Source organism: Nycticebus coucang, chromosome 6 (assembly GCF_027406575.1).
Source record: "Nycticebus coucang isolate mNycCou1 chromosome 6, mNycCou1.pri, whole genome shotgun sequence".
NCBI classification, from domain to species: domain Eukaryota; kingdom Metazoa; phylum Chordata; class Mammalia; order Primates; family Lorisidae; genus Nycticebus; species Nycticebus coucang.
In genome coordinates, this window is record NC_069785.1 from 106,180,880 (window position 1) to 106,208,388 (window position 27,509).

At 47.8% G+C, this 27,509-nt stretch overlaps 1 protein-coding gene and 2 pseudogenes across 1 annotated transcript; all 3 read right to left on the reverse strand.

The window, feature by feature from the left end:
- The window catches only part of LOC128588826 (26S proteasome regulatory subunit 8-like), a 184,283-nt pseudogene extending 165,506 nt beyond the window's left edge, over positions 1-18,777 (reverse strand).
- Positions 18,778-19,881: 1,104 nt separating this feature from the next.
- Positions 19,882-20,117, reverse strand: LOC128588827 (60S ribosomal protein L38-like; annotated as a pseudogene).
- Positions 20,118-26,797: 6,680 nt separating this feature from the next.
- Positions 26,798-26,983, reverse strand: LOC128588195 (60S ribosomal protein L38-like). Its single transcript, XM_053594851.1, has one exon. The coding sequence runs from the start codon at positions 26,981-26,983 to the stop codon at positions 26,798-26,800; it is 186 nt and encodes a 61-aa protein (XP_053450826.1).
- Positions 26,984-27,509: the final 526 nt, after the last annotated feature.

Consider the following 27,509-nt stretch of genomic DNA (forward strand, 5'->3'; position numbering starts at 1 on the left):
AAATGAGTCCTGAGGACACTTGGCGTGAGCTGAAAAATGGTTGCACATTAGGTCGAACGAGAGTTGAGGACCTAGGAAGTCGAAGACAGGAGACCTGTTTGGCATGCGAGGCGAAGGGAGAGGTGAAGACTGAGTTTGTCAATGGCCATTCCAGCGTGTGCATGGTGTCAGTGAGATAAGCAGTGCGCCACCCCTCCACCTTATAACCGGCAGTTATCCTACTGGTAGACAAAAAGCACTTTCTTCTCTTAGGTCATGCCATTGAGAGCTACCCATCAATGCCGTTTTAAAATATTTCACAATACCTTGCTGCCCATACGGTTCATAGGCACTTTCTCTATAAACACGTCAGCGTGTTTCAAAGTGCAATCTATTCCAAAGAATACTTGTACTGATCGCACATATTACTCTCTGAGAATTCCTGCTGAGGCAAGATTAATACATGTCTATCCCTGACTAATTTCAGTTAATGTGCCAACTGCCTCTGCGCGACGTGCCCGATGTCAGTGAGACCAGGAGTTGAGTCCCGCTCCAGCATATAAGCTGCAGCATGCTTCTTGGAGGGAATTGCTTTCTTATATTCAAGGACACTGACTGAGATACCCGGGAAAGACGTTTTCCGAATTCCACATCACCCTGCATCACAGAACCGGGTTTCCACAGTGCAACCTCTACCAGGGAATACGTGACTAGTCCGTACGTGTATATCAACAGTCCTTCTGAGGAAACATGAATGCACAGGTGCTCCGAAACCGGTCTCCCACTGCCTTGCCCCCAAGTGCACGACTTCAGTGACAGTAAAATTTTGCTCCCCTACTCAAGCATATAACCGGCAGTATGCTTCGCAAGCGAGTCCGCACATCCTATTTCTGACTGTGTGCATCCATACCGGACTCTTTCCCCAGAGCACCGGAGTCTTCATCATTCCTTTCGGAGAGTGTTAATCCAGCCAGCACTCTTCTCCTCGTCTTACTGCTACTCACATCAAGTGAGTGATCCTGGTTAGGACGATCCGAGTCCTCGCCGCGTCTTTCTGCTAGGGTAATAGAAAGCGAGTAATCCTGCCAAGGGTGATTCGAGCCCTCACCACGCCCTTCTGCTAGTCTACATCCTGAAAGTAATGCTCCCCACAACAAACCGAGTCCTCACCTCACCTTTCTGCTAGTGTACATCAAAGGAGTAATCCTCTGCAGGGTCAACCCTGTCCTCACTTCCCTTTCTGTAATTGTAAATCTTTGGAGCAATCCGGCCAGGGTGATCCGAGTCTTCACCACACCTGTCTGCTAGTGTCAATCCAGGGAGTTATCATGCCAGGGTGATCCGAGTCCTCACCAAAAGGTTTCTGTTAGTGTAAATCCAGGGAGTCATTCTGCCATGGTGATCCGATTTCTCACCTTTCTGCTAGTTTAACTCCAGGGAGTAATCCTGTCCAGTGTGATCCGAGTCCTCAATTCGCTCCCTGCTTTTGTGTATCCAGGAAGTAATCCTCACAGGGCGATCCGAGTCCTCAGAGTCTCACCTTTCTCCCAGTGTACTTGCAGCGAGTAATCCTCTGCAGGGTGATCCCCGTCCTCACTTCCCTTTCTGCAATTGTAAATCTAGTGAGTAATCCAGCCAGGGTGATCCGAGTCTTCACCACACCTGTCTGCTAGTGTCAATCCAGGGAGTTATCATGCCAGGGTGATCCGAGTCCTCACCAAAAGGTTTCTGTTAGAGTAAATCCAGGGAGTCATTCTGCCATGGTGATCCGATTTCTCACCTTTCTGCTAGTTTAACTCCAGGGAGTAATCCTCTGCAGGGTGATACGAGTCCTCAATTCGCTCCCTGCTTTCGTGTATCCGGGAAGTAATCCTCACAGGGTGATCCGAGTCCTCACCTCACCTTTCTCCCAGTGTACTACCGGCGAGTAATCCTCTGCAGTGTGATCCCAGTCCTCACCCTGCCTTTTGCTTTGGGCATCCAGACAGCACTCCTTCACAGAACAAGTTTGACCTCGGGTTCTGTAAGGAAGCAGCGTTTTATTCCTTGAAGCTGGCAGAAATAATTAATGCAGACTCGGGTGCGTCCGGAGCGGAGTGCGGTCTTTATGGGCACTACCTGAACGCTCAGGTGAGGAGTCGGGTGCTCTCACAGAGGCATGTCATGCGATTGAACACTGCTCGAAATCAAGGTGAGAACTCAGGTGCTCTGTCAAAGGATTGCTGTCTGCGTGCACACTAGCAGAAATGAGTCCTGAGGACACTTGGCGTGAGCTGAAAAATGGTTGCACATTAGGTCGAACGAGAGTTGAGGACCTAGGAAGTCGAAGACAGGAGTCCTGTTTGGCTTGCGAGGCGAAGGGAGAGGTGAAGACTGAGTTTGTCAATGGCCATTCCAGCGTGTGCATGGTGTCAGTGAGATAAGCAGTGCGCTACCCCTCCACCTTATAACCGGCAGTTATCCTACTGGTAGACAAAAAGCACTTTCTTCTCTTAGGTCATGCCATTGAGAGCTACCCATCAATGCCGTTTTAAAATATTTCACAATACCTTGCTGCCCATACGGTTCATAGGCACTTTCTCTATAAACACGTCAGCGTGTTTCAAAGTGCAATCTATTCCAAAGAATACTTGTACTGATCGCACATATTACTCTCTGAGAATTCCTGCTGAGGCAAGATTAATACATGTCTATCCCTGACTAATTTCAGTTAATGTGCCAACTGCCTCTGCGCGACGTGCCCGATGTCAGTGAGACCAGGAGTTGAGTCCTGCTCCAGCATATAAGCTGCAGCATGCTTCTTGGAGGGAATTGCTTTCTTATATTCAAGGACACTGACAGAGATACCCGGGAAAGAAGTTTTCCGAATTCCACATCACCCTGCATCACAGAACCGGGTTTCCACAGTGCAACCTCTACCAGGGAATACGTGACTAGTCCGTACGTGTATCTCAACAGTCCTTCTGAGGAAACATGAATGCACAGGTGCTCCGAAACCGGTCTCCCACTGCCTTGCCCCCAAGTGCACGACTTCAGTGACAGTAAAATTTTGCTCCCCTACTCAAGCATATAACCGGCAGTATGCTTCGCAAGCGAGTCCGCACATCCTATTTCTGACTGTGTGCATCCATACCGGACTCTTTCCCCAGAGCACCGGAGTCTTCATCATTCCTTTCGGAGAGTGTTAATCCAGCCAGCACTCTTCTCCTCGTCTTACTGCTACTCACATCAAGTGAGTGATCCTGGTTAGGACGATCCGAGTCCTCGCCGCGTCTTTCTGCTAGGGTAATAGAAAGCGAGTAATCCTGCCAAGGGTGATTCGAGCCCTCACCACGCCCTTCTGCTAGTCTACATCCAGGAAGTAATGCTCCCCACAACAAACCGAGTCCTCACCTCACCTTTCTGCTAGTGTACATCAAAGGAGTAATCCTCTGCAGGGTCAACCCTGTCCTCACTTCCCTTTCTGTAATTGTAAATCTTTGGAGCAATCCGGCCAGGGTGATCCGAGTCTTCACCACACCTGTCTGCTAGTGTCAATCCAGGGAGTTATCATGCCAGGGTGATCCGAGTCCTCACCAAAAGGTTTCTGTTATTGTAAATCCAGGGAGTCATTCTGCCAGGGTGATCCGATTTCTCACCTTTCTGCTAGTTTAACTCCAGGGAGTAATCCTCTCGGATCACACATTTGTCCCTGGATAAACAGAAGCAGAGAGCGAAGTGAGGACTCGGATCACCCTGGCAGGATTACTCCCCAGATTGGAAAACCAGAAAGTGGGGCGGCGCCTGTGGCTCAAGGAGTAGGGCGCCAGTCCCATATGCCGGAGGTGGTGGGTTCAAACCCAGCCCTGGCCAAAAAAAAAAAAAAAAACAAACCCAGAAAGTGAAGTGAGGACTCGGATCACCCTGGAGAGGATTACTTCCTTGATTTAAAGTACCAGAAATTTGAGGACTCGGACCACCCAGGCCGGACTACTTCCTGGATTTACACTAGCAAAAGATGAGGTAACCCTGTGAGGTGTTGTCCCTGGATTTACACTAACAGAAATGTGATGTGAGGACTCAGATCACCCTGTGAGGATTACTCCTTGGATATACAAAAGCAGAGAGTGACATAAGGACTTGGGTCACTCTGGCAGGATTACTCCCAGGATTTACAAAATCAGAAAGTGATGACTCGGATCACCCTGTGAGGATTACTCCCTGGAAATACAAAAGCAGAGAGCGAAGTGAGGACTGAGATCACCCTGGCAGGATTACTCCTGGGATTTACAAAAGCAGAAAGCGCAGTGAGTACTCGGATCAAATTGGAGAGGATTACTCCCTGGATTTGCACTAGCAGAAAGGTGATTTCTTGGATCACCCTGGCAGGATTACTCCCTGGATTTAAACTAGCAGAAAGCTGAGGTGAGGACTCGGATCACTCTGGCAGTCCCTAGATTTCCACTAGCACAAAGTTGAGGGGAGGACCTGGATCACCCTGGAAGGATTACTCCCAGGATTTACACTAGCAGAAAGGTGAGGTGAGGACTCAGATCACCCTCTCAGGATTCCTCCAAGGATATACAAAAGCAGAGATCAAAGTGAGGACTTGGATCATCCTGGAGAGGATTACTCCCATGATTTTCAAAAGCAGAAAGCGACATGAGGACCCAGATCAGTCTGGAGAGCATTACTCCCTGGATTTAAACTAGCATAAAGATGACGTGATGACTCGGATCCCCCTGGCATGTTTACTCCCTGGTTGTAGAAAAAAACAGAAAGCTGAGGTGAAGACTCGGATCACCCTGTGAGGATTACTCCCCGGATATACAAATCAGACAGCGAAGTGAGGACTCTGGTCACCCTGCAGGATTACTCCCAAGATTTAAACTACCACAAAGGTGAGGACTCAGATCACCCAGGCATGATTACTTCCTTGATTTACACTAGCAAAAGGTGAGGTGAGAACTCAGATCACCCTGTGAGGATTTCTCCCTGGATTTACACTAACAGAAATGTGAGGTGAGGACGTTGATCACCCTGTGTGGGTTACTCCCTGAATATACAAAACCAGAGAGTGATGTGAGGACTCCGATAACCCAGACAAGATTACTCCCAGGATTTACAAAACCAGAAAGTGAAGTGATGTCTCAAACACTCTGTGAGGATTGCTCCCTGGATATACAAAAGCAGAGAGGGAAGTGAGGACTAGGATCACCCTTGCAGGATTACTCCCAGGATTTACAAAAGCAGAAAGCGAAGTTAGGACTCGGATCCCACTGGAGATGATTACTCCCTGGATTTAAACTTGCAGAAAGGTGAGGACTCGGATTACCCTGGAAGGATTACTCTCTGCATTTACACTAGCAGAAAGATGAGGTGAAAACTCGGACCACCCTGGCATAATTACTCCCTGGATTTACACTAGCAGAAAGTTGAGGTGAGGACTCAGATGAACGTGGCAGGATTACTCCCGGAATTACAATTGCAACTGAGGACTGTGATCACTTTGCAGAGGATTACTCACTGGTTGTACATAGCATAAAGGTGAAGTGAGCACTCAGATCGTTCTGGGGAGGATACTGCCTGTATTTACACTATCAGAAAGGCATGGTGAGGGCTCGACTCATTCTTGACAGTATTACTCACTGGCTGTACCCTAGCAGAAAGGCACGGTGAGAACTCAGAAGATTAGTCCCTGGGTTTAATCTAGCAGAAAGGTGAGAACTCGGATCACACTGGCAGGTTTACTGCCTATATACACTAGCAGACATGTGAGGTGAGGACTCGGACCACCCTGGCAGGATTACTCCCTGGATTTACAAAAGTAGAAAGCATAGAGAGGACTCAGATCACCCTGGAGAGCATTATTCCCTGGATTAACAATTACACAAAGAAAAGTGAGGATTGGGATCTATCTGCAGAGGATTACTCGCTGGATGCACACAAGCAGAAATGTGAGGTTAGGACTCCAATTATTTTGGGGAGTATTACTCCCTGTATCTACACTAGCAGAAAGGCGTGGTGAGGGCTCGAATCAACCTTGCAGGATTACTCCATGGATTTACAAAAGCAGAAAGAATTGAGAGGATTTGGATCACCCTGGACAGGTTTGCTCCCTGGATTTACAATGGCAGAAAGCGAAGTGAGGACTGGGATCACCCTGCAGAGGATTACTTGCTTGATATACACTAGCAGAAAGGTGAGGTGTGGACACGGATCATTCTGGGGAGGATTTCTTCCTGTATTTACACTAGCAGAAAGGCTTGGTGAGGGCTCGAGTCACCCTTGGCTGGATTACTCACTGGCTGTACCCTAGCCAAAAGATGCGGTTAGGACTCAGATCGTCCTAAACAGGATCACTCACTGGATGTACAGTAGCAGTAAGACGAGGTGATGACTGTAGCAGGAAGACGAAGAGAAGAATGCTGGCTGGATTAACACTTTTAGAAAGGAATGTTGAACATGCAAGTGCTCTGGGCATGCACACAGTCAGAAATAGAATGTTAGGACTCACATGCAAAGCGTACTGCCTGTTATATCTTGAATAGGGGAGCAAAATTCTATTGTCAGTGAAGTCGTGCACTTGGAGGCAATGCAGTTGGGACACCAGCGTCGGAGCACATGTGCATTGATGTTCCCTCAGCAGGAGTGTAGAGTTACACGTACGAACTATTCAAGTATTCCCTGGTAGAGTTTGCACTGTGGAAACGCTGTTCTGTGAGGCAAGGTGCTTTGGAAGTTATGAAAAGTCTTTCCCGGGTACCTCCGTATGCGTTCTTGTGTAGAAGAAACTTTTTTCCCTCCGAGAAGCATGCTGCAGGTTATATGCTGGAGCAGGGCTAAACTCCCTTTCTCACTGACATTAGGCACGTAGTGCCGTGGCTGTTGGCATATTAACCTACATTGGTCAGGGATACACATGTACTAATTTTGCCTCAGCAGGAATTGTCAGAGAGTAATATGTGTGATCAATACAAGTATTCTTTGGAATAGATTGCACTTTGAAACACGCTGACGTGTTTAGAAAGAAAGTGCCTATGAACCGTGTGGGCACAAAAGTATTGTGAAACTTTAAAAAATGCATTCATGGGTAGCTCTAAATAGCATGACCAAAGAGAAGAAACTGCTTTTCTCTGCCACTAGGATACTGCCAGGTATAAGCTGGAGTAGTGACACTCTGCTTATCTCACAGACACAATGTAAACTGTTGATTGGCCATTGGCTAACTTTGTCCTCACCTCTCCCTTCACCTAGTAGGCAACACAGGACCCCTGTTTTGACTTCCTGAGTCCTCAACTCTCCTTCAACCTAATGTGCATCCAGACACTTTTTCACCTCGCAACCGTGTCCTCATGACTCATTTCTGCTAGTTTGCATGCAGACAGCAATCCTTTAACAGAGCACCAGAGTTCTCACCTTGCATTCAGGCAGTGAATCACATGACATGCCTCTGTGAGAGCACCTGACTCCTCACCTAAGCGTTCAAGTAGTGCCCATATAGACCGCACTGCTCTCCGAACACACCCGAATCGTCATTTCTCCTTTCTGCCAGCTTGAAGGAGACAACACTCCTTACATACAGAACCCGAGGTCTAACCTGTCCTGTGAAAAGAGTGCTGTCTGGAAGCACAAAGCAATAGGCAGGGTGAGGACTGGGATCACACTCCTGAGGATTACTCGCTGGAAGTACACTAGCAGAAGGTTGAGGTGAGGACTTGGATCACCCTGGCAGGATTGAAGGAGTCAGATCACCCTGGTAGGGTTACTCCCAGGATTGACAAAAGCAGAAATCAAAGTGAGGATTCGGATCTCCCTGGAGAGGATTACACCCTGGATTGACACTAGCAGAAAGTTGAGGTGAGGACTCAGATTACCGGCAGGATTACTCCCAAGATTTACAAAAACATAAAGGTGAGATGAGGTCTCGGATCACCCTGTAAAGATTACTTCCTGGATATATCAAAGCAGAGAGCGAAGTGAGGACTCGGATCACCCTGGATTTAAAGAGGAATACTTTCTGGATTTAAACTAGCAGAAAGATGAGAACTCAAATCACCCTGGTAGGATTACTCCCTGGATTGAAGCTAGCAGAGTGTTGAGGTGAGGACTCGGATCAACATGGCGGGATTACTCCCTGGATTAACACTAGCAGAAAGGTGAGGTGAGGACTCGGACCCTCCTGGCAGGATTATTCCCTGGATTTACAAAAGCAGAAAGCATAGAGAGGACCCGGATTACCCTGGAGAGTATTATTCCCTGGATTTATAATTGAGGAAAGCGAAGTGAGGATTGGGATCTACCTGCAGAGAATTACTCACTGGATGTACACAAGCAGAAAGGTGAGTTGAGGACTCGGATCATTCTGGGGAGTATTACTCACTGTATTTACACTAGCAGAAAGGCGTGGTGAGGGCTAGAATCAACCTGGCAGGATTACTCCCTGGTTTTAAAAAAGCAGAAAGCATAGAGAGGACTTGGATCACCATGGAGAGGATTGCTCCCTGGATTTTACCATAGCAGAAAGCGACGTGAGGACTGTGGTCACACTGCAAAAGATTACTTGCTTGATGTACACGAGCAGAAAGGTGAGGTGAGGACAAAGATCATTCTGGGGAGGATTACTTCCTGTATTTACACTAGCAGAAAAGCATGGTGAGGGCTCCAGTCAACCTTGGAAGGTTGTACTCCAACCTTACTCGCTGGCTGTACTCCAACCTTACTCGCTGGCTGTACTCTAGCAGAAAGTCGCGGTGAGGGCTCGGATCGTAATAAGAGGATCACTCACTGGATGTACAGTAGCAGTAAGACGAGGTGATGACTGTAGCAGTAAAACGAAGAGAAGAGTGCTGGCTGGATTAACACTCTCCAAAAGGAATATTGAAGACACAGGGGCTCTGGGAAAACATTCCAGTATGGATACACACAGTCAGAAATAGAATGTTAGGACTCGCTTGCAAAGTGTATTGCCGGTTATATGCTTGAGTAGAGGAGCAAAATTCTATTTTCAGTGAAGTCGTGCACTTGGAAACAATGGAGTTGGGACACTGGCGTCAGAGCACATATGCATTGATGTTCCCTCAGCAGGAGTGTAGAGTTACAAGTACGAACTATTAAAATATTCCCTGGTAGAGTTTGCACTGTGGAAAACCTGTTCTGTGAAGCAAGGTGCCCTGGAAGTTATGAAAACTCTTTCCTGGGTACCTCCGTATGTGTTCTTTTGTACAAGAAACTGTTTCCCTCTGAGAAGCATGCTGCAGCTTATATGCTGGAGCGGGGCTAAACTCCTGTTCTCACTGACATTAGGCATGTAGCGAGGTGGCTTTTGGCACATTAACCTAAATTGGTCAGGAATAAACATGTATTAATTTTGCCTCTGGCAGGATTGACAAAAGCAGAAATCAATGAGAGGATTCACATCATACTGGTGAGGATTACTCCCTGGATTTACAAAAAAAGAAAGTTGAGGTGAATATTCGGATCACCCTGTGAGGATTACTCCCTGGATATACAAAAGCAGAAAGCGAAGTGAGGACTCGGAAAACCCTGGGGAGGATTACTCCCTGGATTTAAACTAGCAGAAAGGTGAGGACTCGGATCACTCTGGCAGGACTACTTCCAAGATTTACAAATGCAGGAAGCGAAGTGAGGACTCGGATCACCCTGGCAGGATTGCTCCCTGTATTTACACAAGCAGAAAGCGTAGAGAGGACTCAGATCACACTGTGAGGATTTATCCCTAGATTTACAATAACAGAAAGGTAAGGTGAGGACTCGGATCACCCTGGCAGGATTACACCAAATATTGACAAAAGCAGAAAGTGAAGTGAGGAGTCCTATCACCCTGCATAGGATTACTTCCCAGATTTAAACAAGCAGAAAGTTGAGGTCTCGGATCAACCTGGCAGGATTACTCCCTCGATTTACACTAGCAGAGGGCATAGAGAAGACTGGGATCACCCTGGAGAGGATTTCTCCTTGGATTTAAAGTAGCGGAAAGGTGAGGACTCGGATCACCCTGGCAGCATTCCTCCCTGGCTTTACACTAGCACAAAGGTGAGGTGAGGACTTGGATCACCCATGCAGGTTTGCTTTTTCGATTTACACTAGCAAAAAGGTGAGGTAAGTACTCGGATCACCCTGACAGGATTTCTCCCTGGATTTACAAAAAAAAAGAAAGGAAAGGTGAGGATTCAGATCGCACTGTGAGGGTTTCTCCCTGGATATACAAAAGCAGAGAGCAAAGTGAGGACTCAGATCACCCTGGAAGGAGTATTCCCAAGATTGACAAAAGCAGAGAGCGAAGAGAGGACTCAGATCACCCTGGAAAGGATTACTTCCTGGATTTAAACAAGCAAAAAGGGGAGGACTTGGATCACCCTGACAGGATTACTCCTTGGATTTACACTAGCAGAAAGTTGTTGTGAGGACTCGGATCATCCTGGCAGGTTTACTCCCGGGATTAACAATAGAAGAAAGGTGAGGTGAGGATTCGGATCACCCTGGCAGGATTACTCCCTGGATTTAAAAAAAAAGAAAGTTGAAGTGAGGATTCGAATCACCCTGTGAGGATTACTCCCTGGATATACAGAAGGAGAGAGCAAAGTGAGGACTCGGATCATCCGGGCAAGATTACTCTTAAGTTTTACAAAAGCATAAAGTGAAGAGAGGACTTGATCACTCTGGCAGGATTTCTCCCTGGATTTACAATAGCAGAAAGGTGAGGTGAGAACTCTGACAACCATGGCAGGATTAGTAACTGGATTTACACTAGCAGAAAGGTGAGGTGAGGACTCGGATCATCCTGGCAGGATTACTCCCAAGATTTACAAATGCAGAAAGCGAAATGAGTACTCTGATCATTCTGTGGAGGATTACTCCATGGATTTAAACTAGCAGAAAGGTGAGGACTCAGATCGCCCTTGAGAGGATTACTCCCTGGATTGAAACTAGAATAAAAGTGACTCGGATCACCCTGGCAGGATTACCCCCTGGATTTACACTAGCAGAAAGTGTAGACAGGCCTCGGATCACCCTGGAGAGGATTACTCAATGGATTTAAACTAGCAGAAAGGTGAGGACTCGGATCATCCTGGCAGGATTACTCCCTGGATTTATAATAGCAGAAAGGTGAGGTGAGGACTCAGATCACCCTGGAGACGATTACTTCCTGGATTTAAACTAGCAGAAAAGTGATGACTCGGATCACCCTGGCAGGATTTCTCCTTGTATTTAGAAAAACAGAAAGGTGAGGTGAGGATTTGGATTACCCTGTGAGAATTACTCCCTGGATATACAAAAGCAGAGAGTGAAGTGAGGACTTGGATCACCCTGGCAAGATTACTCTTAAGATTTACAAAAGCAGAAAGAGAAATAAGGACTCAGATCACCCTGGAGAGTATTATTCCCTGGATTTACAATTGCAGAATGCGAAGTGAGGACTGGGATCACCCTGCAGAGGATTACTCGCTGGCTGTACCCTAGTAGAAAGATGTGGTGAGGCTTCGAATTGTCCTAAAGTGGATCACTCACTGGATGTACAGGTAGCAGTAAGATGAGGTGATGACAGTAGCAGTAAGACGAGGTGATGGCAGTAGCAGTAAGACAAGGAGAAAAGTGCTAGCTGGATTAAAACTCTCAGAAAGGAATTTTGAAGACGCAGGTGCACTGGAAAAAGAGTCCGTTAGGGATGCACAAAGTCAGAAATAGAATGTTAGGACTGTCTTGCAAAGTGTACTGCCGGTTATATGCTTGAGTAGGAGAGCCAAAATCTGCTATCACTGAAGACTTGCACTTGGAGGCAATGCATTTGGGACACCAGCTTCGGAGCTCATGTGCATTGATGTTCCCTCAGCATGACTGTTGAGTTACACGTACAAACTATGCAAGTATTACCTGCTAGAGTTTGCACTGTGGAAGCCCTTTTCTGTGATACAAGGTGCTGTGGAAGTTGAGAAAATTCTTTCCCGGGTACCTCCATAAGCGTTCTTGAGTAGAAGAAACTTTTTCCCTCCGAGAATCATGCTGCAGCTTATGTGCTGGAGCGGGGCTAAACTCGTGTTCTCACTGACATCAGGCACATAGTGCCGTGGCTGTTGGCACATTAACCTAAATTTGCCAGGGATGCACATGTATTAATGTTGCCTCAGCAGGAACTGTCAGAGAGTAATATGTGCCATCAGTACAAGTATTCTTAGGAATAGATTGCACTTTGAAATATGCTGACGTGTTCATAAAGAAAGTGCCTATGAACCGTATTGTGAAACTTTTAAAAAGGCGTTCATGGGTAGCTCTAATTAGCATTTCCTAAGACAAGAAACCGCTTTCCTCTGCCAGTAGGATACTGCCGGGTATAAGCTGGAGTAGTGGTGCTCTGCTTATCTCAATAACACCATGCACAAGGTCGAATGGCCATTGGGTAACTTTGTCCTCACCTCTGCTTTCACCACGTATGCAACATAGGACTACTGTCTTCGACTTCCTGAGTCTGCTACTGTGCACACAGACAGCAATCCTTTCACAGAGCACCTGAGTTCTCAGCTTGCTTTTGGGCAGTGTTCAATCACGTGACCTGCCTCTGTGAGAGCACCCGACTCCTCACCTAAGCTTTCAAGTAGTGCCCATACAGACGGCCCTCCTCTCTGAACACAACCGAGTCTGCATTTCTCCTTTCTGCCTGCTTGAAAGAAACAACGCTCCTTCAGTAGAGAACCCGAGGTCTAACCTGTCCTGTGAAAGGAGTGCTGTCTGGCTGCACATAGCACAAAAGTGGGTGAGGACTGGGATCACACTGCAGAGGTTTACTCGCTGAAAGTACACTAGCATTAAGGTTAGGCGAGGACTCGGATCACCCTGGCAGGATTACTCCCTAGAATCACACTGGCAGCAAGGTTAGGTGAGGACTCCAATCACCCTGGCTGGAATACTCTATGGATTTACACTAGCAGAAAGTTAAGGTGAAGACTCTGATCACCCTTGAGGAACACTCTCTGGATATACAAAATCAGACAGGAAAGTGAGGACTCGGATCACCCTGGCAAGATTACTCCCAGGATTTACAAAAGCAGAAAGCGATGTGAGGGATTGGATAACCCTGTAGAGGATTACTCCCTGGATTTAAACTAGCAAAAACGTGAGACCTCAGATCACCCTGGCAGGATTACTCCCTGGATTTACACAAGCAGAAAGGTGAGGTGAGGACTCAGATCACCCTGGCAGGATTACTCCCTGGATTTACAAAAAGAGAAAGTTGAGGTGAGGCCTCGTTTCAACCTGTGAGGATTACTTCCTGGATATGCAAAAGCAGAGACCGAAGTGAGTACTCGAATCACCATGGCAGGATTACTCCCAAGATTTACAAAAGCAGGAAGCAGAGGATTCCTATCACCCTGGAGACCATTAATCCCTCAATTTAAACTAGCATAAAGGTGAGGACTCAGATCACCCTGGCAGGATTACCCCCCAGATTTACACTATCAGAAAGGTGATGTGAGGACTTGGATCACCCTGGCAGGATTACTTCCTAGATTTAAATAAAAGAAAGTTGAAGTGAGGATTCGAATCACCCTGTGAGGATTACTCCCTGGATATACAGCAGCAGAAAGCAAAGTGAGAAGGCAGATCATCCTGGCAAGATTAATCTTCAGATTTACAAAAGCAGAAAGTGAAGTAAGGACTCGGATCACTCTGGCAGGACTTTCCCCTGGATTTACACTAGCAGAATGGTGAGGTTAGAACTCGGATCACCCTGGCAGGATTACTCCCTGGAGTTACAAAATCAGAAAGCATAGAGAGGACTCGGATCACCCTGGCAGGATTACTCCCTGGATATACAAAAACAGAAACGTGAGGTGCGGACTGAGATCACCCTTTGAGGATTACTTCCTGGATATATGAAAGCAGAGAGGGAAGTGAGGACTCGGATCACCATGTCAGGATTACTCCCAAGATTTACAATAGCAGAAAGCAGAGGTGAGGACTCTGATCACCCTGGAGAGGATTATTCCCTGGATTTACAGAAGCATAAAGGTGAGGACTCGGATCACCCAGGCAAGATTACTCCCTGGATTTACACTACCAGAAGGGTGAGGTGAGGACTAGGATCACCCTGACAGATTTACTCCCTGGATTTACAAAAAGAGAAAGGTGTGGTGAGGACACAGACCGCCCTGTGAGGATCAATCCCTGGGCATACAAAAGCAGAGAGCGAAGTGAGGACTCTGATCACCATGGCAGGATGACTCCCAAGATTTACAAAAGCAGAAAGTGAAGTGAGGACTCAGATCATCCTGGCGAAGATTACTCCCTGGACTTAAACTAGCAGAAAGGTGAGGACTTGGATCACCCTGGCAGGATTACTCCCTGGATATACAAAAGCAGAGAGTGAAGTGAGGACTCGGATAACAATGGCAGGATTACTCCCAAGATTTACAAAAGCAGTAAGCAAAATGAGGACTCGAATCACCCTTGAGAGGATTACTCAATGGATTTAAACTAGCAGAATGGTGAGGACTTGGATCACCCTGGCAGGATTACTCCCTGGATTTACAATAGCAGAAAGTGTAGAGAGGAATCGGAACACCCTGGAGAGGATTACTCAATGGATTTAAACTAGCAGAAAGGTGAGGACTCAGATCACCCTGGCAGGATTACTCCCTGGATTTATACTAGCAGAAAGGTGAGGTGAGGACTCAGATCACCCTGGAGACGATTACTCCCTGGATTAAACTAGCAGAAAGGTGATGCCTCGGATCACCCTAACAGGATTTCTCCCTGGATTTAGAAAAACAGAAAGGTGAGGTGAGAACTTGGATCACCCTGTGAGAATTACTCCCTGGATATACAAATGCAGAGAGCGAAGTGAGGACTCGGATCACCCTGGCAAGACTACTGTTAAGATTTACAAAAGCAGAAAGCGAAGAAAGGACTCAGATCACCCTGGAGAGGATTATTCCTTGGATTTACAATTGCAGAATGCGAAGTGAGGACTGGGATCACTCTGCAGAGGATTACTTGCTGACTGTACCCTAGCAGAAAGACGCGGTGAGGACTCGGATCATCCTAAAGTGGATCACTCACTGGATGTACATTAGCAGTAAGACCAGGTTATGACTGTAGCAGTAAGACAAGGAGAAGAGTGCTGACTGGATTAAAACTCTCCGAAAGGAATGTTGAAGACGCAGGTGCTCTGGGAAAAGAGTCCATTATGGATGCACACAGTCAGAAATAGAATGTTAAGACTCGCTTGCAAAGCGTACAGCCGGCTATATGCTTGAGTAGGAGAGCCAAATTCTGCTATCACTGAAGTCGTGCACTTGGAGGCAATGCATTTGGGACACAGCCTTGGAGCTCATGTGCATTGATGTTCCCTCAGCAGGCATGTTGAGTTACACGTACGAAGTATACAAGTATTCCCTGGTAGAGTTTGCACTATGGAAGCCCTTTTCTGTGATACAAGGTGCTGTGGAAGTTGGGAAAAATCTTTCCCGGGTACCTCCATAAGCGTTCTTGAGTGGAAGAAACTTTTTCCCTCCGAGAATCATGCTGCAGCTTATGTGCTGGAGCGGGGCTAAACTCGTGTTCTCACTGACATCAGGCACATAGTGCCGTGGCTGTTGGCACATTAACCTAAATTTGTCAGGGATGCGCATGCATTAATGTTGCCTCAGCAGGAATTGTCAGAGAGTAATATTTGCCATCAGTACAAGTAGACTTCGGAATAGATTGCACTTTGAAACATGCTGATGTGTTTATAAAGAAAGTACCTATGAACCGTCTGGGCAGCAAGGTATTGTGAAACTTTGAAAAAGGCGTTTATGGGTAGTTCTAAGTAGCATGACCTAAGAAAATAAATTGCTTTTCTCTGCCAGTATTATACTGCCGGGTAGATGCTGGAGTAGTGGCGCTCTGCTTTATCTCAATGACACCATGCACACGGTTGAATGGTCATTGGCTAACTTTGTCCTCATCTCTGCTTTTGCCTCGTATGCAACACAGGACTCCTTTCTACGACTTCCTGAGTCCTCAACTCTCCTTCGACGTAATGTGCAAGCAGACACTTTTTCACCTCGTACCTGTGTCCTCATGACTCATTTCTGCTACTGTGCACGCAGACAACAATCCTTTCACAGAGCACCTGAGTTCTCAGCTTGCTTTTGGGCAGTGTTCAATCACATCACATGCCTCTGTGAGAGCACCGACTCCTCACCTAAGCTTTCACGTAGTGCCCATAGAGACTGCACTCCTCCCTGAACACACTCGAGGTTGCATTTCTCCTTTCTGCCTGCTTTACAGAAACAACACTACTTCAATAGAGAACCCGAGGTCTAACCTGTCCTGTGAAAGGAGTGCTGTCTGGCTGCACATAGCACAAAAGCAGGTGAGGACTGGGATCACAATGCAGAGGTTTACTCGCTGAAACTACACTAGCATTGAGGTTAGGCGAGGACTCGTATCACCCTGGCAGGATTACTCCCTAGATACACACTAGCAGCAAAGTTAGGTGAGGACTCGGATCACCATGGCCAGAATTCTCTATGAATTTACACTAGCAGAAAGTTAGGTGAGGACTCGGATCACCCTGATTACTCCCAGGATTTACAAAAGCAGAAAGTGAAGTGAGGGCTTGGATCACCCTGGAGAGGATTACTCCCTGGATTTTAACTAGCAAAATGTGAGGACTCGGATCACCCTGGCAGGATTACTCCCTGGATTTACACAAGCAGATAGGTGAGGTGAGGACTCGGATCACCCTGACAGGATTACTCCCTGGATTTACAAAAAAATAAAGTTGAGGTGAGGATTCAGATCACGCTGTGAGGATTACTTTCTGATTATACAAACGCACACAGCAAAGTGAGGACTCGGATCATCCTGGCAGGATTTCTCCTTGTATTTACACTAGCAGAAAGGTGAGGTTAGAACTCAGATCACCCTGGCAGGTTTACTCCCTGGATTTAAACAAGCAGAAGGTGAGGACTCGGATCACCCTGGCAGGATTACTACCTGGATTTACAATAGCAGAAAGTTGTTGTGAGGACTCGGATCTTCCTGGCAGGATTACTCCCTGGATTAACAATAGAAGAAAGGTGAGGTGAGGATTCAGATCACCCTGGCAGGATTACTCCCTGGATTTACACTGTCAGAAAGGTGATGTGAGGACTCGGATCACACTGGAAAGATTACTCCCTGTGTTCAAAAAAATGAAAGTTGAAGTGAGGATTCGAATCACCCTGTGAGAATTACTCCCTGTATATACAGAAGCAGAGAGCAAAGTGAGGACTTGGATCATCCTGGCAAGATTACTCTTAAGATTGACAAAAGCAGAAAGTGAAGTAAGGACTCGGATCACCCTGGCAGGATTTCTCCCTGGATTTACACTAGCAGAAAGGTGAGGTTAGAAGTCGGATCACCCTGGCAGTATTGCTCCCTGGATTTACACTAGCAGAAAGGTGAGGTGAGGACTCGGATCACCCTGGCAGGGTTACTCCCAAGATTTACAAATGCAGAAAGCGAAGTAAGGACTCAAATTATTCTGTGGAGGATTAGTCCCTGGATTTAAAGTAGCAGAAAGGTGAGGACTCGGATCACCCAAGAAGGATTACTCCCTGGATTTACAAAATCAGAAATCATAGAGAGGACACGGATCACGCTGGCAGGATTACTCCCTGGATACACAAAAACAGAAGGTGAGGTGAGGACTCAGATCACCCTGTGAGGATTACTCCCTGGATATACAAATTCAGAGAGTGAAGTGAGGACTTGGATCACCATGGCAGAATTACTCTCAAGATTTACAAAAGCAGAAAGCGAGGTGAGGGCTCGGATCACCCTGGAGAGGATTATTCCCTGGATTTAAACAAGTATAAAGGTGAGGATTCGGATCACTCTGGTAGGATTACTCCCTGGATTTACACTAGCAGAAAGTGTAGAGAGGAATCGGATCACCCTGGAGAGGATTACTCCCTGGATTTAAACTACCAGAAAGATGAGGACTCAGATCACCCTGTAAGGATTTTTCCCTGGATTTACACTAGCTGAAAGATGATGTGAGGACTTGGATCACCCTGGCAGGATTCCTCCCTGGATTTACAAAAAGAGAAATTTGAGGTGAGGCATCAGTTCAACCTGTAAGGATTACTTACTGGATATGAAAAAACAGAGAGCAAAGTGAGGACTCGGGTCACCCTGGCAGGATTACCCCCAAGATTTACAAAGCAGAAAGCGAAATGAGGACTCAGATCACCCTAGAGACAATTAATCCCTGGATTTAAACTAGCAGAAAGGTGAGGACTGGGAACACAGAGGCAGAATTACTCCCTGGATTTACAGTAGCAGAAAGGTGAGGTGAGGACTCGGATCACCCTGTGAGGATTACTTCCTGAATATACAACAGCAGAGAGCAAAGTGAGGACTTGGATCATCCTGGCAAGATTACTCTTAAGATTTACAAAAGTAGAAAGTGAAGTTGCCTCCGCGGCCTAACTGCCCGCCTTCCCGGATACGCGAGGGTCGGGGGGCCGGGAGCCTGGCGCATGTGCCTACCAGGTCGCTGGGTTCCCTGGGTATGCCGCTGGGTTCCCTGGGTATGGTGGCCTCTGGCTTCGCCCGACCCTCTCTTTCTCCCGCCTCCCGTGCGGTCGACCAGCAGGTGGGAACGTCACGACCGAGGGCATTCAACTTCGTTTTTTTCATCCCCCGTCCCCCGTCCCTGCTCTGAACCGAGAGTGGAGGCACAATGAAGGACGGAGGATGGAGGATGGAGGCCAGAGGACGGACGGGCGTCCCGGCCACGGGGCTGGCGTGGCTCACCCGCGCCATAGACCCTCGGGTCGACCATAGGTCCGGGGCGGGTTTTGGCGCTCCATTGGAGCGTCTGCGTGTCGACCAGATGTCTCTGTTTGGACTTTGAAAATTTTTCCATCTGGTGCCAGGGATCCTGCCGCTAGGGGGCGCTCCTAGACAGTGCACTCGCAAGTAGCTCACCTAGAGGTTTCTTCCCCCGTCCCCCCTTCTTTCTTTCTTTCTTTCTTTCCTCGTTCATTCATTCTTCTCCTTCCTTCCACCCATTTATTTATTTATTTATTTATTTATTTATTTATTTTCTTTGAGTCCTTCATTGCATTGTATGTATAGATGTAAAACTCTTTTTCTTTTTCCACGTTGGACTGATGGATGGATGATGTGCTGGCCAACTTTGCACTGGGGTATGTATGCTCTTTCTTTCTTTCTTCCTTTCTCCTTTCCTTTCCCTTTCCCTTTCCTTCTTTTCTTTCTTCTCCCCGAACTCCATCCACATGCCTCCAGTGCCGCTGGGTTGTGCGGGTGTGGCGGTGTCTGGTCCCTCTTGGCCCTCTCTTCTCCCGCCTCCCGTGCGGTCGACCATCAAGTGGGAGCGTCATGCCCTGAGGGCGTTGGACTTAGTTTTTTTTCTGACCGCATCCCCCGTCCCCATCCCAAGCTCTGAACCTAGAGCGGAGGAAGGACCGAGAATGGAGGATGGAGGATGGAGGACGGAGGATGGATGGGAGTCCTGGGCACGAGGATGGCATGGCTCTCCCGGGGGAGAGACCCTCGGGTCGACCAGAGGTCCGGGGAGGGTGGTGGCGCTCCGTCGGAGCATCTGCAGTTTGACCAGATGTCTCTGTTTGGACTTTGAAAAATTTTTGAATCTGCTGCTGGGGATCCTGCCACTAGGGGTGCTCTCGGACTGTGAGCTTGAAAATAGCTCACCTAGCAGTTTCTTTTTGCCCCTCCCTGCTTATTTATTTATTTATTTATTTATTCGTTCATTTATTCTTCTCCTTCCTTCCACCCTTTTATTTATTTATTCATTTTTTTGGTTTATTTTCATTATTTATATATTTACTTATTTTTTTAATTTTCAAAATTTAATACAATTCAAATCAGCATGTCTGCTTCATTTCAGCTCCTCACTGCCAAACCAGGGGGCAGAGACTGCTTCAGTTTCTCTGTCTTCTCTTTGTTGTGATGACAAAGGTATACAGGTATCTGCTGCATCGAACTTTAAACTTCACATTATCCTTATTTTTCTTGATATTGACAGACTTGGCATCATTTCGCCTGCCTGTGAGCAGAAAGTCCTTGATTTCCTCAATTTTCCGAGGCATGGCGACGAGGCATGCGGGAAGGCACGGACCTTCACAACAAGCAGCAAGAGAAGGCTATTTACTTATTTTCTTTGAGACAGAGCCTCAGCTCAGGTAGGGTTGTGTGTGTGTGTGTCTCTCCGTTCATCTGTCCATCCGTCCGTCTATCTGTGTGTCTGTGGGGCTGTCTGTCTGTCTGTCCATCCCTCCCTCGAGTTGAGCAGAAGTTCGAGGTGGGCATTGGTGCTCGGTGGTGTCCTTCACGGGTCAACCAGATGTCTGTGCCGGAACACTGAAATGCTTTTGGTCTGTTGGGAGGGATCCTGTTGCTAGGGGGCACCCACAGGGAGTGGACACACCACGGGCCTCCCCAGATGCCACTACAGGGGGCCGTAATAGTTCAGTTCAGGTTCTTCCCCTACCCCCCTTATTTTTCCTTCCTCCCTTCCTTCCTTCCATCCTTGTATTTATGTATTTATTTATTTTGAGACAGAGTCTCAGCTCAGGGAGTTGTGTGTGTGTTTGTGTGTGTGTGCGCACGCGTGCGCATGCGCCTGGCTCCATGGCTGCTTGAGCCACAGGCTCTGAGCCTGTTTCTTTATTTTCGTATTCATTCAGTCCTTCATTTCATTTTATGTATATACGTAAAACTCTTTTTCTTTTTCCACGTCGGACGGATGGATGGACAATGTGCTGGCCAACTTTTCAGTGGGGTATGCATGCCCTTTCTTTCTTTCTTTCTCTCTCTCACTCTATGTCTCTTTCCTTCTTTCTTCCTTTCTCCCTTTCTCCTTTCCTTTCCCTTTCCTTCTTTTGTTTCTTTTTATTTTTTGCTTCCTCCCCAACCCTCTCCCCCAGTTTCCATGCGCACTTGTCCACCCCGCCTGGTCTGCCTCCGGGGCCATGGTTTCTGCATGGTGCCTTGCCTCAGCTGGCACCTAGCAGCTGAATTAGAACTGGTGTGGACCAGGGGAATCCAACTGTTTAATTAAAACAAAGCACCGCGAACGCCCGCAGCGTGTGTTGACGCGATCTGATTTCTGCCCAGTGCTCTGAATGTCAAAGTGAAGAAATTCAATGAAGTGCAGGTAAACAGCGGGAGTAACTATGACTCTCTTAAGGTAGCCAAATGCCTCATCATCTAATTAGTGATGTGCATGAATGGATGAATGAGATTCCCACTGTCCCTTCCTACTATCCAGAGAAACTACAGCCAAGGGAGCGGGCTTGGTGGAATCACTGGGGAAAGAAGACCCTGTTGAGCTTGACTCTAGTCTGGCACTGTGAAGAGACATGACAGGTGTAGAATATTGTGAAGCCCTCGGCGACCCCCCCGTTTTCCGCGAGGGGGCGGGGCGGGGTCCACCGGTATTGCAGGCCACTGGTAAAATACCACTACTGTTATCGTTTTTTCACTGACCCGGTTAGGTGGGGGGGGGGTTGAGCCCCAAGGGGCTCTCGCTTCTGACACCAAGCGCCCGGCCATGCGCTGGCTGTGTGCAACCCGCTCCAGGGACAGTGCCAGTTGGGGAGTTTGACTGGGGCAGTACACCTGTCAAACAGTAACGCAGATGTCCTAAGGCGAGCTCAGGGTGGACAAAAACCTCCCATGAAGCAGAAGGGCAAAAGCTTGCTTGATCTTGATTTTCAGTACAAATATGGACTGTGAAAGCGGGGCCTCACGATCGTTCTGACCTTTTGGGTTTTAAGCAGGAGGTGTCAGAAAAGTTACCAGAGGGATAACTGGGTTGTGGTGGCCAAGCTTTCATAGCGACGTAGCTTTGTGATCCTTCGATGTTGGCACTTCCTTTCGTTGTGAAGCAGAATTCACCAAGCGTTGGATTGTTCACCCACTATTAGGGAAAGTGAGCTGGGTTTAGACTGTCGTGAGACAGGTTAGTTTTACCCTAATGATGATGTGTTGTTGCCATGGTAATCCTGCTCAGTACGAGAGGATCTGCAGGTTCAGACATTTGGCGTATGTGCTTGGCTGATGAACCAATGGGGCAAAGCTACCATCTGTGAGATTATGACTGAACACCTCTAAGTCAGAATCCCGTCCAGGCAGAATGATAGGGCAGCTCCGTGGGAGCCTCGGTTGGCCTCGGATAGCCTGTTTCTGCTGTCCCCGCAGGTGGACTGTCGGGGGCGCCTCCCAAAAGTGCACGTCGGTGGGTCCTTGCCACGCGTTGTCCTGGAAAATGGGGCACGGCAGAAAGGCAGCCATCCCCTCGCCTCTCACGCAATGCACGTTTGTGGGGAACCTGGTGCTAAACCATTCTTAGACGACCTGCTTCTTGGTCGGGGTTGGTATGTAGCAGAGCATCTCCCTGCCTGCAATCTATTGAAAGTGAGCCCTGGACACAAGGGTCTGTCTGGGCGATCCTCTGCTGATGGGGTGCCCTCTGTCGAGTCCGCCACGGCCCCCATCCATCCCTCCGCGCTCCCGCCCGTGGGGAGTGGGAAGTGAGCACACGGGGAGCACAGCGGCAGTGTCCGGGCGGGGCTGTGACCCGGGGCATGGCAGGGTGGTTGCCTTCAAGGCCCTGCCGCCTGCCTTCCCTGAGCCACAAGGGGTGGGTGGGGAACCCGGTGCACGAGCCTACCGAGCCAACGGGTTTCCCGGGCTCGGTGTGTCTGGCCCCTTCTGGCCCTTTCTTTTCCCACCTACCATGCGGTCGACAAGCAAGTGGGATCGTCATGCCCTGAGGGCATTGGACTTAGTTTTATTTCTGCCCCCCATTCCCTGTCGCTGTCCCCCGCTCTCAACCGAGAAGAGAGGGAGGCCCGAGGACTAAGGACGGAGGACGGGCGGACATCCTGGATACGAGGGTGGCGTGGCTCTCCCGCGGGAGAGCCCCTCGTGTCAACCAGAGGTCCAGGGCGGGTGGTTGCACTCCGTCAGAGCGTCTGCGGTTCGACCAGATGTCTCTGTTGGGACTTGAAAATTTTTCGATCTGCTGCCGGGGATCCTGCCGCTAGGGGCGCTCGCGGACTGTGCGTTTGCAAGTAGCTCACCTTTCTGTTAGTGTAAATCGAGGGAGAAATGCTCACAGTGTGATCTGAGTCCTCACTCAACTTTCTGCTAGAGTAAATACAGGGAGTAATCCTGCCAGGGTGATCCGAGTCCTCACTTCGCTCTCTGCTTTTGTATATCCAGGGAGTAATCCTCACAGAGTGATCCAAGTTATCACCTTAACTTTCTGCTAGTGTAAATCCATAAAGTAATCCTGCCAGAGTTACCCGAATCCTCACCTCACCTTTCTGTTAGTGTAAATCCAGGTAGAAATGCTCACAGTGTGATCTGAGTCCTCACTCACCTTTCTGCTAGAGTAAATACAGGGAGTAATCCTGCCAGGGTGATCCGAGTCCTCACTTCGCTCTCTGCTTTTCTGAATCCTGGGAATAATCCTGCCAGGGTGAGCACAGTCATAATTTTGCTCTCTTTTTTTGTACATCTAGGGAGTAATCCTCACAGGGTGATCCTAGTCCTCACCTAAACTTTCTGTTTTTGTAAATCCAGAGAGTAATTCTGCCATGGTGATCCAAGTCCTCACCTCACATTTCTGCTAGAGTAAATGTAGGGAGTAATCCTGCCAGGGTGATCTGAGTCCTCACCTCACATTTCTGCTAGAGTAAATCTAGAGAGTAATCCTGCCAGGGTGATCCAAATCCTCACCTCTCCTTTCTCCTAGTGTACTTTCAGCGATTAAACCTCTACAGTGTGATCCCTATCCTCACTCAGCCTTTGTGCTATGTGCATCCAGACAGCATTCCTTTCAAAGGACAGAGTAAACCTCGCGTTCTCTATGGAAGGAGTTTTGTCTCCTTCAATCTGTCAGAAAGGAGAAATGCAGACTCGGGTGTGTTCGGAGAGGAGTGTGGTCTATATGCGCACTACTTGAAAGCTTAGGCGAGGAGTCGGGTGCTCTCACAGAGGAATGTCATGTGATTGAAAACTGCACTAAAGAAAGGTGAGAACTCAGGTGCACTGTGAAAGAATTGCTGTCTGCATGCACACTAGCAGAAATGAGTCATGAGGACATGGGTGTGAGGTGAAAAACTGTCTGGTTGCACATTAGGTTGAAGGAGAGTTGACGACTCAGGTAGTCGAAGACAGGAGTTCTGTGTTGCATACTAGGGGAAGGGATAGATGAGGACAAAGTTAGCCAATGGCCATTCAACCGTGTGCATGGTGTCAGTGAGATAAGCAGAGAGCCACTACTTCATCTTATACCCGGCAGTATCCTACTGGTAGAAAAAGCAGTTTCTTCTCTTAGGTCATGCTATTTACAGCTACCCATGAATGCCTTTGTAAAAATTTCACAATACCTTGCTGCCCAGATGGTTCACAGGCACTTTCTTTATAAACACGTCAGTGTGTTTCAAAGTGCAATCTATTCCAGAGAATGCTTGTACTGATCGCACATATTACTCTCTGACAATTCCTGCTGAGGCAACATTAATACATGTGCATCACTGACCAATTTATTTAATGTGCCAACAGCTACGGCACTGCCTGATGTTAGTGAGAACAGGAATTTAGCCCTACTCCAACATATAAGGTGCAGCATGCTTCTCATGGGGAAAAAGTTTCTTCTACTCAAGAATGCTTATGGAGGTTCCTGGGAAGGACTTTTCCCATCTTCCACAGCACCTTGCATCACAGAACCGGGTTTGGACAGTGCAAACTCTACCAGGGAATATTTGAATAGTTAGTACGTGTAAGTCAACACTCCTGCTGAGGGAACATCAATGCACATGTGCTCCGAAACCGATGTCCCAAATGCATTGCCTCCAACTGCACGACTTCAGTGACAGTAGAATTTTGCTCCCCTACTCATCATAGAACCGGCAGTACGCTTTGCAAGCGAGTCTTTACATCCTATTTCTGACTGTGTGCATCCATATGGACTCTTTTCCCAGAGAACCTAGGTTTTCAAAATTCGTTTTGGAGAGTGTTAATCCAGCCAGCATTCCTTGTCTTGTCTTACTGCTACAGACATCACTTCATCTTATTGCTACAGTACATCCAGTGAGTGATCCTCTTTAGGACGATCTGAGTCCTCACCGCGTCTTTCCGCTAGGGTACAGCCAGCGAGTAATACTGCCAAGGGTGATTGGAGCCCACACCACGCTTTTCTGCTAGTGTGAATACAGAGAGCAATCCTCCCCAGAATGATCCGAGTCCTCACTTCAACTTTCTGCTAGTGGACATCCAGCGAGTAATCTGCAGGGTGATCCCAGTCCTCAGTTCTCTTTCTGCAATTGTAAATACAGGGAGTAATCCTGCCAGGGTGATCCGAGTCCTCACCTTACCTTTCTGCTAGTGTAAATCCAGGGATTAAATCTTCCAGGGTGATCCAAGTCCTCACCTCAACTTTCTGCTAGTGTAAATCCAGGTAATAATCCTGCCATTGTCATCCTAGTCCTCACTCAACTTTCTGCTAGTGTAAATACAGCAAGTAATCCTATCATGGTGATCCAAGTCCTCAGCTTTCTGCTAGTTTAAATCCAGGGATTAACCCTCTGCAGGGTGATCCGAGTCTTCACTACGATTTCTGCTTTTGTAAATCCTGGGAGAAATACGGCCAGGGTCAACCTAGTCCTCACGTCGCTCTCTGCTTTTGTATATCCAGGAAGTAAACCTCACAGGGTGATCCAGGTCATCACTTCGCTTTCTGGTTTTGTAAATCCTGGGAGTAATCCTGCCAGGGTGATCCAAGTCCTCACTTCGCTCTCTGCTTTTGTATTTCCAGGGAGAAATCCTCACAGTGTGATCCGAGTCCTCACCTCACATTTAGCTAGTGTAAATCCAGGAAGTAGACCTACCTCTGTGATCCTAATCCTCACCTTTCTGCTAATTTGAATCCAGGGAGTAATCCTCTCCAGGGTGATCCGTGTCCTCAGTTCGTTTTCTGCTTTTGTAAATCTTGGGAGTAATCCTGCCAGGGTGATTTTTGTCCTCACTTCACTCTCTGCTTTTGTATATCCAGAGAGTAATTCTCACAGGATGATCCGGCCCCGCCTGGCCTTCTCTCTCTCCCGCCTACCGTGAGGTCGAGCAGCAGGAGGGAGCATCATGTGCCGAGGGCGTTGGACTTAGTTTTGTTTCCGCTCCCTTCCCCCATCCCCCTTCCCCCACTCTGAACTGAGAACGGAGGGAGGACAGGATGGAGGATGGGGGACGGGGGACGGAGGATGGGCGTCCTGGCCACGGGGGTGGCTCTCCCGTGGGAGAGTCCCTCTGGTCAACCAGAGGTCTGGGGCGGGTGTTCGAGCTCCATTGGAGCGTCTGTGGGTCGACCAGATGTCTCTCTCGGGACTTTGACAGTTTTTCAATCTGCTGCCGGGAATCCTGCTGCTAGTTGGCACTCCCGGACCATGCGCTCGGAAGTAGCTCACCTTGTAGTTTCTTTTTGCCTGCCCGCTTGCTTTCTTTCTTTCTTTCTTTCTTTCTTTCTTTCTTTCTTTCTTTCTTTCTTTCTTTCTTTCTTTCTTTCTTCCTTCCTTCCTTCCTTCCTTCCTTCCTTCCTTCCTTCCTTCCTTCCTTCCTTCCTTTCTTTCTTTCTTCGTTCATTCATTATTCTTTTTCCTTCCACCCTTTTATTTATATATTTGTTTATTTTCATTTTTTATTCATTTACTTATTTTCTTTTTTTTAAATTTTTAAAATTTAATAAATTGAAATCAGCACGTCTGCTTCATTTCAGCTCTTTCACTGCCAAACCTCAGGGCAGAGACTGCTTCAGTTCCTCCGCCTGCTCTTTGTCTGTGATGACCAAGGTATACAGGTATCTACCGCATTGAACTTTAAAGATCACGTTATCCTTATTTTTCTTGATCTTGTCAGACTTGGCATCTTTTTGCCTGGCTGTGAGTAGAAAGTCCTTGATTTCCTCAACTTTCTGAGGCATGGTGATGAGGTATGTGTGTAAGGCATGGATCTTCACAACAGCAGCATGAGAAGGCTATTTACTTATTTTCTTTGAGACAGACCCTTGGCTCAAGTACGTGTGTGTGTGTGTGTGTGTGTCTCCGTCCATCCGTCCATCCATCTGTCTGTGTGTCTATGTGTCTGTCTGTCCGTCCATCCCTCAATCGGGTCGACAAGAAGTCAGAGGCAGGTCTTGGCGCTCAGTCGTGTCCTTCGCGGGTGGACCAGATGTCTGTCCGGGAGACTGAAAGTTATTTGGTTCGTTGGGAGGGATCCTGTTGCTAGGAGGCACTCGTGGGAAGTGGACACCCCACGGCCCCTCACCTGACGCCACTACAGGGGCCACAATAACTCAGCTTGGATTCTCACTGCACCCCCCTTATTATTTTTTCCTCCCTTCCTTCCATCCTTGTATTGATGTATTTATTTCTTTTGAGATAGAGTCTCGGCTCAGGGAGGTGTGTGTGTGTGTGTGTGTGTGTGTGTGCGCGCGCGTGTGCACCTGG